Source organism: Caretta caretta, chromosome 2, assembly GCF_965140235.1.
Source record: "Caretta caretta isolate rCarCar2 chromosome 2, rCarCar1.hap1, whole genome shotgun sequence".
NCBI lineage: Eukaryota > Metazoa > Chordata > Testudines > Cheloniidae > Caretta > Caretta caretta.
In genome coordinates this window covers 171,896,768-171,913,042 of record NC_134207.1, presented here as the reverse complement: position 1 = coordinate 171,913,042, position 16,275 = coordinate 171,896,768, and the positions used below count along the sequence as shown (strand labels likewise).

The following is a 16,275-nucleotide window of genomic DNA, read 5'->3' as shown; positions in this document are numbered from 1 at the left end:
GAGTGCACCTTTGCTAAACCCCCTGAAAATGAAAAGATGTGGTGTGATGGGGGGCCCTGTTTGTTGAGGGTGGCTGCCCCCCTTGGCACCCCATCACACAGTCATCTGGACTCCTTGGGGGATGGTCCTCAGTGAGGTCACAGGACCCCTGGTGAGGCAGAGTGAACAAAACAGGCTATTGCCCCTGAGCCTCCTAGCTGGGGCAGGCAACAGCAGTTGGGGTTCTGACCCTCTGGGCAGGGCAGAGCAAACAGTTTGTAGCTCTTGGCGAGGCAAACAAAATAGTCTATGGCCTCTGAGCCTCCTGGCTGGAGCAGGCAAACAGCCACTGAGGGTTCTGACTCTCTGGGCGGGACAGAGCAAACATACAGTAGTCACCCCCCCTCCAAGCAAGGAGCAGGGGGTGTGGGAACCAGGGTCCACTCCACTCCACTGGGTTCTGACCCAGAGCACTATGAAGCTGGGAAATTCCCCATGATGGGATTAAGCATCAGTTTATACTACATTCACTGGGTCACTTCCTACCACAAGCTGCATCTCATCATCTCCCCGGCTGGCAGCGGCTCAGCATCCCTGTCAATCTCTGTGGTCATTTGGTTGCTCACAGTTTATTCCGAGTCTGTCGTTCCCACTGCTTAGGGAGTCTCTGGTTTCTCTGCTGGAGCTTGTGATGTGTGTCCTTCCTCCTCAACCAGCCCAGACTGAGCTGGGCTGTCTCCTTTTATCTGTCCTTTCCACCTGGAGCATGCACAGCAGGGGTGAGAAGGCATGTGATCGGCCCACAGTGATTGGTCTGTCCCCATTGGCCCAGTGTGGGGTTGGGGCACTTGTTCAAAATTTGTTCAGTGGTTTGAAGTCTGTATATTTGCACTGTGGGGAACCCTCGTTGCTCCATTTGTACATCAGGTGTGATCATTTTCCATGTAACGTTCTGATTTTTATGGTTTGTCCACAGTCTCCAGTGGAGCAAGAAACCAGGCAGTTCTACTTCGGGATAATCTGTGAGGTGCTTGTTGTTTACTTCAGAGCCTGCCCATTGCATCCACCAGGTATTTTCTGGGTTCAAGCTGGTGATAGAAGAGCTTCTCCAGCTGCCCAGAATGGTTGGTAAGGCTTAAGGAGAATGCGAGGTGAATGAATGAGGTTGTCATTCAATGGGAGATTTTGGTTAGTGAGAGCTTTCTTGTACTCCCATCTCTCTCCGGATGGTTGGAGGAAGGATGTTTGTGAGGATTGGAAGCCAGAGCAGTGGAGTGGACATGACAGTGCAAGTTACAAGTCCTAGAGCCACAATTACCTGGATATCGACAAGTTTGTGAGCGAACTTCTTCCCCAAACAGGTGCACAGTACTCAGCCATGGAATAAACTAAAGGTAACATTGCTGTTCATAGTATTAGGTCATCACAACCCCAGCTACAACTGACTAGCTTTTGTGTGATATTGATGCAACTCTTTATTTTATGGCTCAGATGTTGACAGTTAAGACTGTGATTGGGAGTGACTCCTAGGTAGTGGGAGTTAGGATCGTGGGCTATCTCCTTGCTGCAGAAGTTTACGTTAAGCATCCTCTTAGCTTCAGAATTGCTGAGATGGAAAGCTGATGACATCAGTTTTAGTGGATTGGGTTTGAGCTGCCAGTACCGAATGTAATTTTCCATCCTCTTCAGATCAGTATTAAGGGTGTCTTCTGCTTCTTTGAGTAGTGCGGCTGTGTCATTAGTGCCAGGTCGTCAACATAAATTAACTTGCAACATTTCATTTTGGGCACATCATAAGAAGATAAGAATGGCCATACTGGGTCAGACCAAAGGTCCATCCAGCTCAGTATCCTGTCTGCTGACAGTGGGCAATGCCAGGTGCCCCAGAGGGAGTGACCCTAACAGGTAATGATCATGTGATCTCTCCCCTGCCATCCATCTCCACCCTCTGACAAACAGAGGCTAGGTACATCATTCCTTACCCATCCTGGCTAATAGCCATTAATGGACTTAACCTCCATTAATTTATCTAGTTCATAGAATCATAGAATATCAGGGTTGGAAGGGATCTCAGGAGGTCATCTAGTTCAACCCCTTGCTCAAAGCAGGACCAATTCCAAACTAAATCATCCCAGCCAGGGCTTTGTCAAGCCTGATTTTAAAAACCTTTAGTTCTCTTTTAAACCCTGTTATAGTCTTAGCCTTCACAACCTCCTCGGGCAAGGAGTTCCACAGGTTGACTGTATGCTGTGTGAAGAAGAACTTCCTTTTATTTGTTTTAAATCTGCTGCCCATCACACTTGTGTGTGTTTTTAAAAAGGGAAGTTGGTAGTACCGATCCTTATTTGGGAGGCCATTGTGCACACTGTGTGTTTTGCTAACCTGACTTTCGAGATGACATGTAAGGTTCATTCCAAAAGCATTGACCTAATGAGTCAAAATTTCTGGTCACACAGAGGCAGGTTGGATAGTTTCAGCAGTAGACCCCTGTGCCAGACAATGTTATAGGCTGAAGACAAGTCGACAAAAGCTGCGGCCTTTTCAAGCTTCCACTGAAAGCTGGCCTTGATATGCAGTCAGTACAAGCACTTGGTCACAGCATTCGCCCTGCCCTAAGACCTGTTCAAGGGGTGGGGGGGGAGTTGTGGTCTCCATGATGGTGGTCAGCCTCACCGGGCTTGCCTGCTCCAGTACTTTCTATGTTATACAGAGGAGAGAAATAGGGTGGTAGCTTGTGGATCAGCGGGCACCTTTTCTGGTTTGAAAAGGGTGATGACCTTTGATCATCTCTAAAATGTTAAAAATTGGCTGGTGTTGATGAGTTCTGTGGATAGTGCTGCTTTCTAGTTGTGCCCTTTTGGCCTGAGATATTCAAGGAAGTCTGGAAGAATGCCATCAGTGCCAGCTGCTTTTCCTGCTTTGGTGGTAGAGATGGCAGCATCAATCTTGGCTTGATTGACAGAGACTTGTAGAAGGGGCGCTTTATGCACAGGATTCCTTGAGAGCTATTTCTCCTCTCAGTTTATTTGTTGGCTTACAGTCATCTTAGAATTTCTTAGTTGGAGGCTGGCAGTACTGTTACCAGAGACTTGAAATATATATGTGGGTTTGATGGTGCTGCTCCACCTCCACAGAATGGCCCATGCTATATGGCTTGAGTTTATGAAGTCTGTGGTCTCCATCATCTTTGTCCATCATTGTCATGTAGAATCCAGTGATTGCAAGAGAACAGTGGCTATGTTTGGGTCACCAGAAGCTTCATACTCCCTTTAGCGAGTATGGGATAAAGAAGCTCCTGTAACCATGGAGCATGGTCATCCTTGTGGCTTTAATAATAAGCTTTGTGAAGAGGTTGAAGTTTTCAGGCTTTGGAGGTATACTACTAATGGTGGGTTTTGTTTTGTTTTTATGGTGGAGGAGAAATCCAGGCAATCCACCCATCTTGGGTTCCAGCATGGAACTGGTACACTGGTAATGATGATGAGTTCAAGGCCAATTATACCACCACTGGCTAGTGCTGATGGTGTGGGAAGGGGTCCAGGACAGTTCAAAATGCAATGAGTGAACACTATGATGAACTATGAACTATGATGAACACAAAACATAAAAACAGGTGTGGCTGGGTCATTAAACATATTGAAACTATTTCCCCACGTCAAGTATCCTCACACCTCTTTGTCAACTGTCTAAATGGGCCATCTTGATCATCACTACAAAAGATTTTTTCTCCTGCTGATAATAGCTCATCTTAATTAATTAGCCTCTTACTCCACTTTTTCATGTTCTGTGTGTGTGTGTGTGTGTGTATATATATCTTCTTACTATATGTTCCATTCTATGCATCCGATGAAGTGGGCTGCAGCCCACGAAAGCTTATGCTCAAATAAATTTCTTAGTCTTTAAAGTGCCACAAGTACTCCTGTTCTTTTTATAAATCAGGTGTGTGTTCTTTCTTCCATCGAGCTGAGCAGAAGGTACACTTTTTTGTTTTGCATCAGAAGGTACTGAGCCAGTGCGTACTCAGTGAGCCATTTGCTGACTATGTTGTTCATTGTCGTTCATGTTGGATGGTGGCATTTAAAATTGCCAAACAATGCAGGTGGGTGTTGTGATTTTGATAAATTTGTTAGTCTCTCCACAAGTACTCCTTTTCTTTTTGTGGATACATGCTAACATGGCTGCCACTCTGAAACCTGACGTTATATATTGTCAGCTCACTGACTTGGATATCAATTGTGAAACTGTCATCTGTTGTCAGTAGTGCTTTGGCTATGTTTTTTTAATTTTGGCCTGATATAGGTGGCCATTCCGTGTTCTGGATGGCTTTGGTGGGAGAGAAGGATGTATCCTGGTATTTTGAGATGTACTGAGCCGCCTTGTGCAATGTGTGCTTCTTGCAGCATCAGGATGTTGATGTTGTTCTCCATCAGCAGCCTTGCGATGACATCAACCTTTGAACAAGATAGGCCTTGAACATTAAGTTCGCAAAGACAAATGAACTAGCCCTTTAGTCAAGTAGTGTAGCTCTTGAAAAAGTTGCTATTTTGACTGAGAAGTCAATGAATAATCATCAGTCTACAAAGTGGTGGCATTAGTTCATATACATAAATTAAAATGTACTTACCAGGGAAGACCACATGAAGGTTTCCACCGTTGCTCCCTTGCTTCATGTAAAGTCATGGCAAGAAACTGACAGAGAAACTTCACTAAATGTTTATTTTGTTTCTTCCACCATTTGAAACAGATTCTTGTCAGGTGGTGCGTCTTGAGCCAGGCTGAAGTTGTTGTGATAGAGGTCTATGGAAATGAATAAATAATACTTCTAATGAAAAGTGCCATGTTGGCTTAAGGCTATACCATAAATGCTAAAGTCAAAACTTACATTAATGTCAGTAATGCAAGGTCATGCCCTAAAGTGCAAATTCATTATCTTCAGTTACCCATTTTGAGCCATCAGGATCATACTTGCAGATAGTGTCTGATCAACTTTTTTTGCTCTTTGTTTTTTTTCTCTTTCTCATGTTAATGTAGATTGTGAGTTTACGTTGGCAGAATATTATGGAACTTTATCTCAGAGGACTCTTCTGCAGTTCTGTGTGTTAAGTTTTGGGTAGTGCAGCAGACAGTATACGTTGTATTCTGAAAAACTGTTCAGGATATGTGCCACACAGAATGAGATGGTTTCATTGCATCCTTGACATGTACCAAGAGTGTTTTGGGAGTTGCTTTAGGAGTTCATTAACATGAACAGGAGCTGTAGTCAGTGCTGGAGGAAAGTATGGCTGGAATCTAAATTCTGTGTGCCAAAGCCACACAGCAAGTGAGTGGCCAAGCTAGGGTTATAACTCAGAAGTTCCTGGTTCAAACTTGGTCCACCAGAGCATCCAGTCTTTCCAAGAAAGGACACTGACAGTTCAAGACTGATCTTGTATGTATTGCTGATAACAGTGCTTACCAGTGTGAGAAGTCCCATAGACTTTTAAGTTTAGAAGATTGAGCCTTTAATTTTGAACTGGCAATGTGTGTTTTCTTGGAAAGGCAGTGTGTTCTGGTGGACTAAACATGGAACTGGAATCCAAGAATGTTAGATTTCTAATTCCAGCTCTTTCAGTGCGCTGCTGAATTTTTGGCTTGGGCAAGTCACTATAAATCCCATGCCTCAGTTTCCCTATCTGTAACATGGGGCTGAGACAGTATACAGCACTGTGAAAATAAGTTCAAAAGTATTCTAGATATTGCTCTTTCTGCTACACTGCATAATGGTTTTTCCTTGCCAGGACTGATTCCAAGGACCTTAAATCGAAGTGTAGCTAGATATCCGGAAAAGTCATGAATGTACAACTGTAGTTTTTGTTCTCTTTGGAATCTTAATAATCCTTATAACCTTATGTAAGAAAGAAACTAAGTATAAGTAATTGGTGTGGACCAGTTCAAATCCTTCAGTGTCACACAGGGGACCCTCTGAGCATGAATTTTAAAATAGACTTGAACAGTGCATTCAGTAACTTTACCAATGGAATAAAGCTTTCAGATTTTCATAGAAAAAAGTTGTCTATAACAGCAACCTTGCTACATAGCAAAACTTGATTTTGCTGTACATGTAGCAGCATAGTGTATTTTCTTAACAGATAAGTAGGAGAGGCTACTTTCACAGGAAACTTGTTGACCTGTGTGTTGATACCAGCTATTCTTTATTACTGTTAAGTCAAATAACCTCTCATTCCCCTTCTGGTTTTTCTATGAATGAGTGATATGTGGAAATATCTCTGTAAGCAATGTGTAGCTTTATCCATCTATTTTTCTTTCCAAATTTGTGCCAAATAACTAGAAGAAGCAAATCTCTTTAGTCTATAAAGCTAGTAAACTCAGTCGATTATAAGAATAGATTGTAAGACTATATTATAAGCATTTAATTGCAAAATTCAAGATGGAAACTAGCCAAGTCATACTGAAATATTGTAATCAAATGCAGATGTTGCAGTGCAATTTAAAGCATGTAAAAAACACACTTCCAAGTTGATAGGTGTCTTAAAAATAAATTACAAAATATTCAAAAAACAATTGAAATGTTCCTTTGTTCCCCTAAGTGGTAAGATCCCAAATTGATGATCAGAAACAGCTTTAGGATTGCACCTCAAAACATTTGGAGTAAACGAAGTTTCTCAATAAACATCTCAAAACATTAAAATTTATTTTATTGCTTTTTTTAGCTACCAGACATATTTTATAAAATATATTTTTTGAAAATAGTCTTACTGATGCTTATTGATATCAATAAAATAACCAGGAATGCTTTTAGATTTAAATTTTTATATGTCATCAATATCTGTTGACCTCCTTACACCAACGGTTTTACTTTCTGACATCCAGGAACCAAAATAAAACAACCTAGCTTTATTTATTTTACTTGTACACTTCAGAATAGTAGTCAATTGTCAGTTGCCACGCAGCTAAGAAGTTCTTTAGAGAAGTGGATAATTTCTAGGAAATTGTATATGCTATTTTCAGAAAATATTTATGTCCTATATGGATATTTCTTTGTATGGGTGGTTTTTTAAATGTCCTTCTAATTTCAGGTATTAACTATATTACTATACTGTACAGTATTATTCTGGATCATATGCAAATAATATGTTCAGCAGCAGTTTATTTTTAAGATCTCCATCCTGGATCAATTAAATTCAGAATTAAAAATTCATATCCAATTGTCCTACATCATATGTAAGAAATAAAGCCTTCTATACTGTACCTATCCTGGAAGTAATGAATGGCTGGGAGATATTACTAGCCAGAGGCCTGTGATAATTTCTCCTGGATTAACCTCCAGAAATGGTATTTTTGTTACTGTCTGAAAAAATAAAATGGGCTTGTGGATTTTTCATGATTTGGTATGTACCTTGCATTCACTACAGAGAACTAATAATGAATGTTCTAAAGATCTTTAATATCCATCTGCAGCAACCATGTATACTGATGACTCCTAAAATATTCAGTATTTTGGCAGTTTAACAGTATGGTTATCTTCCAAATTCTTATTTTAATGAATAAAGTTGAAGTGATATGGAAGGCAACAGTAAAATCATTGCTTTTCTACTTACATATTTAAGTATGCTTTGGTGATATTAGCAGACAGCACTCTAAATATGTAATGTTCACTTTTGGATGACTTAATGGTATATCTTTTGTTCTAGCAGCTGATGAAATCGAATCTGGTGTCAGTGAATGTTATTAACTAATTCCTTTTTTTTGGTAGGTTATCTTGCAAGGGGATATCATTCTTCGTATGTAAAGAACATCTTTCTGAGTCACTGAATTTGGGATGTTACTTTACTTGTGAAACTGATGGAGGAATAGCCAGATCTCAGACTTCTACTCTGGAAGACTTTACAGGAAATACAAAATGTCGTCGAATAGGAGTCAGAACCCACATGGACTTAAACAGATTGGTCTTGACCAGATATGGGATGACCTTAGAGCTGGAATTCAACAGGTTTATACCAGACAAAGTATGGCAAAATCCAGATATATGGAACTCTACACGTATCCTTATACTAAAAAAAAAAAAAAAAAAGTTGGTAAATATTTTACTGTCAATTAAGAACTAAAATCACCTTATAACTTAGAGGAAGTTTTTTTTTAAACTTTTGGTGATGTTTTATACTTTTTGTTTTTAAACTTCATTTTTGAAAAAGATTAGCCTTTCTCATTTCATTGTGACAAAAACAAGTAGAAAGACCAGTCACTGGTATAATAAAAATCATGAGTGAATGTGTTTAGCTTGATAAACGCTTGTCTTGAAAATATTTTTTTAATAATTGTACTTATTTGTAAAATGTCAAGTGGAATGCTTTTAATTTTTATAAGACAGCAGACACTTAAAGGTGATTTTTTTTTTAGTAGATAATGTTTACAAGGTGCACCAAATATTATCATTCCTCATTAATGATCAGTACAATGAAAACATTTTTTCTTTCCACCCTTTTCACTTTGACATGTTCGCTGCAAGGCTTTTTTGTAATGTTCAATTATCTACTTCAAAGTAGTGGAACAGTTTTCTCTTGCAGTAGGCCTTGTCCAACCATAGGGTTAGCATCTTTCTCTGCAGAATACTGGAGTCAGTTTCAGAGCTTTCAGTCTGGAAGAAGAAATAGCTCTGTGAATTTCTCTCTAGAATTACTGGCTTCCACTGAGATACCAATTGAAATTTTTGAGCAGCTCCTGGTCTAGTGATTGCTTTAATGTTTAGAAGGATTCTAAAACAGTGTGGTGTTCTTGTTTTCATGTTCATGTTGGCCTAATACTTGGAAGTTACATTCAAGGAAAATGTTCCTGCTCAGAGACTCTTCTGTCAGCTGTTGTTTTATGGTGGAGAAAGGCAAAAAACATCAGGAAGGTGTATGTCTCTGAAATCTTCAGGTCTTTAAGAGAAGGAAATGAGTCTTGTGAACACTTGAGGCACACAGATAATTTTCACAAAGGTCTGGAAAATGCCCTTTCTGCTTTGCAACCACCAGTTCCCTCTTTTTACCCTCATAAGAATCTTGTATTTCTGCGGTAGGGCAGGTGCTTCATAACAAGAAAAGACTATCATGAAGTTTAGAGATAGCATAAAGAAAAATGTCATTTGGAAGTGAATGTGTTCTCTCCTAGTTTTTATTCTAATACTGTTACACTCCTTGGTGAATTAAAATGGCAGTTTTAAACGGTTGGTAAGCAGATGGGCAAGATATCTCTAAATTCAGCTTTTTAAAATATTCTTGAAACTGTACTGGAGTTTCAGAAATTGTGCATCTGTCAAATTGCAGTCCTGTTTGTAGGACTGTGTTGTGAACAGATGGGGACTTAGCTTCAAAACTTGAAGAGAGTGTGTGTGTGTGTTAGGGGATGAAGGATGGGTGGACTGAAGGCTGTGTAATTAAGCAGTTCTCTAGATTTCATAAGAGGGGAGGATGATAAATTACATACATCAAATGTTCTTCAGATATACCTTCATAGAGTTCGCTCATAATAATCTTCTGAATTGTGACTTCAGATTCCAAATCAGTGGAAATAACCAATGTATTCTTTGTTGGAGTTTTACAGAGTGCTCTTTCAGTAATAGTTGGGAATGTGTTGAATTCTGGACTTGATGCATCAGGATCTGGTCTTAGAATTTTGAGAGCAGAGCAAGTAGGTTAACTTTTTTTAGCCCCAGATCTAGATGGAGCAGGCTGTATGTTGGGTGAATGAGGAAAAATCTACAACATTTAAATGAGTGCTAGAAATATTAAGAAAGTGATGTGCAGTAGAACTTTTGCGAACCCTGAGATTCAACTGTATTCAATTTCTAGTGTCTAAAAATCTCTTGAAATATATAGACTTGAAATCCTTCTTTTATAAACCTATTACTTGAGTGGAAGGGAGAGAACCAATATGCTGGAGAGACCTATGTGTGATTTTACTCATAGGTTTTTTATTTTTCCAAAGCAAATAGAGTACAAGTAGTACAAAGTAAGTCATACTAGATCAGATATATTTAAAAATACAGTTTGAGGGTACTCTTTTCTCTGTTCTATATCTAGGTGTCTGGAAATGCTAGGTGCCCACTGTGTGTTAGTGTTACTGCAGGTTAATGAAACAGAATCAGATAAGATATCTGAGATTCTCATAAATGCAAAATCTGAATTTACCCTTCAGAGGGTATCTGAGGTGTAAGATCCACTAAATTCAGATCTTAGTGCAATTCACTTTTTAACCTCTTTTGTATTACCTTACCTTTTTGCCATTTTAAGGCAACATCACACTGTAGAATAGAGATAAAGTTGTTTATTACTACAGTAGCACTGGTTTGGTATAAAATTGGTTTGAGAACAGCTTCAATCTGTCCCACAGTTTTAAATTTCATTGAGCAAATAAGCATTGTGGGAAAGCTGTATGTTTCAAAGGAAAGATTTTTTTATTTTTTTTTATTTTTACAAGATATCAGAAGTGGTTTTAAATTAAAAGGTGCTTGGTAGAGTATCAGTCAGATTACTCTTAAATACACTAAAGAAAACCTCCTCTTCTATGAAATACTTTATGTAGGAAAGGATTACACTTGAGGATATTACAGATGTTCATATTGTTCATTTGGTCAATCATGCCCTAACACAGTGATCATTACTTGGTATTAGGATCCATGTGGTATTAGGATACCAAGTGAATAACTTGGTATTAGGATCCATTAGTCTTGGAACCACTAAGAAGATCTGAAGAAGAGCTCTGTGTGAGCCCAAAAGCTTCTCTTTCACTAGCAGTAGATCCAATAAAAGATATTCCTTCACCCACCTTGTCTCTCTAATATCCTAGGAGCTATGTGGCTACAACAGCACTGCCAGCAAAAATGAAAAGTAATTCAGCATTGTTCAACAGAACAAAGTAGTCAAAGGAACATCAGAATTTACACTTAAAACAGCCTCGTTTTTCCATTAATCAAGGAAATCCAATGTGTGCTCCCTTTTTGTCCAGCTCCCCAACCATGATATAAGTAATGGCACAAGCTCGATCTGCAGAGATGTGGGGTTTTTTGTTTCATTTCAAAAAGGACTAAAGTTTTTTAGAATATCTGCCTTTTACCATTGGTCTAAATTTAGATGGCCGTTTCAAAATGATAGCAGAATTGTATCACCAAAACCTACGTAGTGAAGAGTGTTTGGGTGCCATATAGAGTAATAGTACCCTTAACTCTCTAGTGTAACAGTATCATCCTGAGCGACTGGGGTATCAGCTTCTAGGCAGAGGACATGTAGACAGCAACAGTGTGATCTAGTATTCACGTACTTAAAAAACACAAGAGATTTATGTTGGCTTTATAATGTGTTCAGCTGATTAAGGGGAAAATAAAATTGCTCTTTGAGTAGTGTCCCTGAGGGTGCTCCACTGCATGTGCACATGTGCCTCTTTGAGCTCTTGATCACAGATTTTTTTCTACTAACAGTGCCCTGTGCCTCTTTGTGTTGGACACAGAGAAGGAAGATAGCAACCATCATCAAAAGTGGAACCACCCCTGCATGCATCCTCCCTCCCATATGCCAAACCTTTCCCCTCTCAGTGACCATACTGGGATCCCTGGACTGCTTACTGACAGCAGTTCTCCAGACCACCACCATCTCAAGGGGACACTAGGGTTGTTCAGTCCTCTTCTTCCCACAGCAGGAGATGTTTGAGGAACAGGAGGCCAGGCTACCCCTCAAACACTCATTCGTCCTCATCTCCAGATGATGCAGTTATGCGTCCTCCACTTTCTGTGACAGACAGTTTTTTGGCAATTTCAAGATCTCATGTAGAGGGTAGCTGACACTCTTCAAGTTCCACTCAGAAAGGTCAGGGATTCAAAATGCAAGCCGTTGGATATTCTACAGTCAGCAAAATCCTCTAGGGTGGCATTACGCATCAAATGCCTACAGTAGTAGGCAAATACCTACTACTGTTCCACCAATGTGTAAAAGGGCAGATAAAAAGTATGATGATCCCCCCCTAAGGAATCTGATTTCTTGTTCTCCGACGCTCCACCTAACTCCCTAGTAGTGGATGTGGTAAATGAGCAGGGTAGGCAACACTTCTCAGGTCTGTTCCTCATGACGAGGACAAAAGAGACTGGATCTGTTTGGACAGAAGTCCTGTTCATCCTGAACTGCAGGTTGCTGATTGTGAACTAACAGGCTGTCATGGTCAAATACAATTGCACAAACTGCAGCATTGCTAAAACGTATTGGAGTCTGAGATAAGTAGGGCTGCTATGTGGGCTTCAGTATGTACATTTTCCAAACGCTATGCTTTAATCTATGTCGTCAGAGCCAGTGCGGGTCTGGGTACTGCTCTACTATCTTCAGTTCTGGACTCGGTTCCAAAGCTCCCTCCCTCTGGGAAAACTGCTCAGAACTGATGTTACTGCACAATGTGAGTAACCTCTTTTTGTGTTCATTCTCTCCACCCTGTTTATCTGACTTGATCTATCTAAGTCACTTTCAGTGTCAGATCAGTAGTGTCTTTTCCAACAAAAAGGAAGTATTCTTACTGGCTAATTTATAGTCTCTGAGGAAACATGTCTGCTAATCCAGACCCTGACTAAAGTGGTGACCAAACAAAAAAACAGATGGGTAAAACTTTCAAAAGCATCCAAGCCCTATTTTCAAGTTTACTTCATAATAGAGAACTAATACACTGCCATAATTAATACAACATATACAGTAGTATTAATAAGTATTATTTTGCTAACCTCTCTATTTTGTCTTTTCCAAACACAGGATGAAAGTATGAATGATTGTCAGTAAATTGACTGATGAATAGAAATATCAGACGTTTTAAAATATTGCATTTCTTTTTGGAGTTCTGCCATAAATGTGCATTTTACTTCGGGTAAAAACATTTCTAGGTTTTCTTTTCTTCAAAATAGTGATTCTTCAATTTTCTGCATACTCTGCCATAAATCTTGTGGAATAACCTCACAATCTTCCACTTCCCTGCAGCACATTTCCATCTTCGTTTGTAAAACGTAGTCTGATGAGCGTTCTCAGGGAACTGTGTAATCCACTTATTCTTACACCAGTCAGAGCAATCATATTGTATGGTTCTAATTTTTAAAATAAAATCTGGCTATTTTATATCTTTAAAATCTGTACTGTTTAAGCACTTACAAAAGCTATGCATTTGTAATAAATAACAATTCTGCTCATGGAGGTAGAACACTTAGCCTGCTTTAACCTTTTTCATTTGTTATGGGGAGAGATGGGAAGTGCACAATCTATAAAATATTCAATCAGGTAAGTGCCATTTGTGTTGATACTGGCATTTAAAAAATTCTAATGTGGTTTATTTTAAAAAACACACAAACAAAAAAACAAGTTACCCATCTCATAAGAACATCCAAAACATTTGGTTAGTCAGTATTCCATGAAATGAATTTCTGTGTGAAATATACGTTAAAGGGAGCTGTCCAAATTTAGGATGATCTGAAATTTGCATAAACATTGTTCCAATAAGCCCAATACTCCAAAAGCTGTTTGTTACACTAAAGTGTTCTGATTAACGGTTCACAAATTACTTTTAACAAGGATTCCCCTGGTATTCTATTTTAATATTTAAATTTAGGAGGTTTACTAAAGATCGCGTTTTGTTACACCTCATTATCTACTGTGTAATCCTTTCCTTATTTGTAAATTTGTTTTACTGTGATTAAAATTTTCGTTCAATCATTTTCAGCTTTACTCCTTGAAATCATTTTTCTTTTATCACTTCCTTTGACCTCTGTTAGAGCTAAATATTAGCATATCTGTGGGCAGAATTAGACTCATCTAGTGTTCTTCTGTTGAATGTAATTGCTTTACCTACTATACCAGCTGTAAATAAACACATCTACCTACCATTGTTAAGTAAAATAACAGTTAAATGCAGTGTATTTACAGTTTATAAACTTAAAATAACTTTTTTGTAAATTAAAATATAAAAACATGGTAAGTTTTTTGGGGTGTTTTTTTTTGTTTTTTTGTTTTTTGTTTTGTTTTTTTTTGCAGGGGGGAAGGGAGGACAGGAGCGGGGATTGGCTTTGCTACAGTATCGGTAGGAGGACTGCCCAAACAAATGGTCAAGTGCAATACAAATTCAGGCTAGCTTTAGCTATTTAGGCTGCAGGCATTTCTATCTTAACCAAAGACAGCTGCACAGAAGCCTCCACTGGGATACTTCTGACCACTATGTAATGCAAACTTAAAAAGTCTTGAAAAGCAGTTGGCTAAGTAGACAATTATTGTTTCTGCATGCACCCTCTGTTTCTGCTCTGTGATGTGATGTGTTGGTGAGGGTTTTTTTGTTTTGTTTTTTGTCTCTTAATATTTCAAGTTTAGGGTCACTTGCTGCTTTAGTTGTCTGTATTCTCCAGTCATTCCAGAAATGAGGCGTATTTTTTATTTGGCTATTGATACTAAACTGTTTACATAATATAGATTTATGTCTGCAAACAACCTGAAGTACGATACTAGTGAAGAAGTTAACAAGACAGTTCTATGATGGATCCACTGTTCTTGGCAAAAGTCAAACTTTCCATACAATCTAGTAGAATGTAAGTGGAGCACATTTTAAACTTAAAGTATCTCTTCTCCCCATATCTGGCACATTAACTGAACTGACTGTGCCCTACCCACACTGGTAGTATACTAAGGGGTTCAGTAAGGCAGTTTTTAACGTCCAGCATTTGTCTGCCTCTCCTTCAGCTCCATTGCAAGGCAGCGTTCCACTTTCCTGTCAAGTAGTTTAGGATCGCACTGGGGACATCAGTGCAGTATCGATTAGTCATCATCATCCATGCTGTTTGTGTGCAGTATATGATGTTTCACAACATCTCTGAATGTGTGTCAGCATATGCATTTAAGGAGCCCTTCAAGTTGAAATAAAACCTATACATTTATGTGTGGGGGAAAATGTTGCATCTGATAATGAAATACATATATGTATATATGTATGTGTATATATGTATAGATGTATATATATTTATATATAATGCACATTTCCCCTTATACAATAACTTCAATAAACAGGCTTCGACATATAGATATGACTATACAAGGTGTGTAACTCTGCCATTTGGATCTCTTCAGTGAGAAATAACTGCGCGTTGTGCATGATCAGTCTCTTCTCATTTGACTCTCATGTTGATCACTTTTTTTTTAAAGGAACAGGATATTCAGTACAAAAACAGCTACTGAGTGTTGATGCTAAAACTTTTAAATGCATGGATTAAAGAAATCTGAGTTACAGTTCTTATCGTAACTTGCTCCCTTACAGATACAGTAAGAAATATTCTCTACTATATCTCCTGTGTGTGTTTGTAAATGGACGTGGCAACTAAATATTATACTTCCACAAGCTCACAAGTTAAAATTGCTTTGGGAACCATAACTAAAGTATCCTAACTTCTGCATGTTTACACTTCCAGATATAACATTTTATTACCATAGAATTTTTATAGTGTGTGGATATACCCACCTAAAAGTTAGTATGTTTTTATGTATATGTATGTATAGTTTATAATTTATTTGTTGTAGTCTATTACCTTGAATGCAAAGGGCAGTTTGGGATTGCAAGGAAATCTGAGATTTATACTGTGAGTAGAGCCACTGGAATTTATTTGGTAGATTTAGGGTAGCTGCTTTTGCTTTTCTTCTTACGGAATTCAGACTTGCATTTAAACAGTTGAAGTTCACGTTGTAGATAAATGTGTTCTTTCTCCAATATACATATGTATAGTTACTCCTGCACAAGGTTTGCTGTCAGGGATGGCTGAATTCTGCCACTGACTCTCTAAACAAGTCCCTTCGCGAACTGATTCATCTCTTCCCATGTAAACTGGGAATATACCTCGAACACTTTTATATACTCTACATGATTAAAGGTAAATATTTTTTCAGTCTTGTGGAAAACTATCCAGATATAGTGTAGATGGGAACTATTTTAAAAAAGAAAATTGTGGAGAGCGGTTGTATACCAGTCTGAAATAATATTTTTTTCTAGCAGCTCATGTTACTGTTTTGAAATTGTGCTGCAGCCTTGTAAACACTCTGCCTGAAGGTGAATTAATTTGGCAAGTTCTCAAATTCCTTCAACTATTGATTTATGAGAGGGTTAGAAAAATCATGTAAGTGTTTCCATCGGTCTTAGTTTTTGAAAAAGCTTTATTTGGTTGTTTTGTAAAACTTAATCTTTGTGTCCTATTTGATCTGAAACTATTACTCAACAGTTTTTCTCTAATATTCTGTGTTGTATTAAATGCAATAAGCTACATTT

At 38.5% G+C, this 16,275-nt stretch overlaps 1 protein-coding gene and 1 long non-coding RNA gene across 2 annotated transcripts in view; both read left to right on the top strand.

The window, feature by feature from the left end:
• The window catches only part of CUL1 (cullin 1), a 96,348-nt gene that overhangs the window by 28,251 nt on the left and 51,822 nt on the right, over positions 1-16,275 (top strand). Inside the window, exon 2 of the mRNA XM_075125589.1 lies at positions 7,733-8,019. Within this exon, the coding sequence (XP_074981690.1) occupies positions 7,880-8,019 (140 nt within the window). The 5' untranslated portion in view covers positions 7,733-7,879. The remainder of the gene's footprint in view (positions 1-7,732; positions 8,020-16,275) is intronic.
• LOC142071138 (uncharacterized) lies at positions 9,171-15,389 on the top strand. Its single transcript, XR_012667134.1, has 3 exons — positions 9,171-12,855; positions 14,439-14,554; positions 15,277-15,389. It is a non-coding gene; the product is annotated as an uncharacterized LOC142071138 (long non-coding RNA).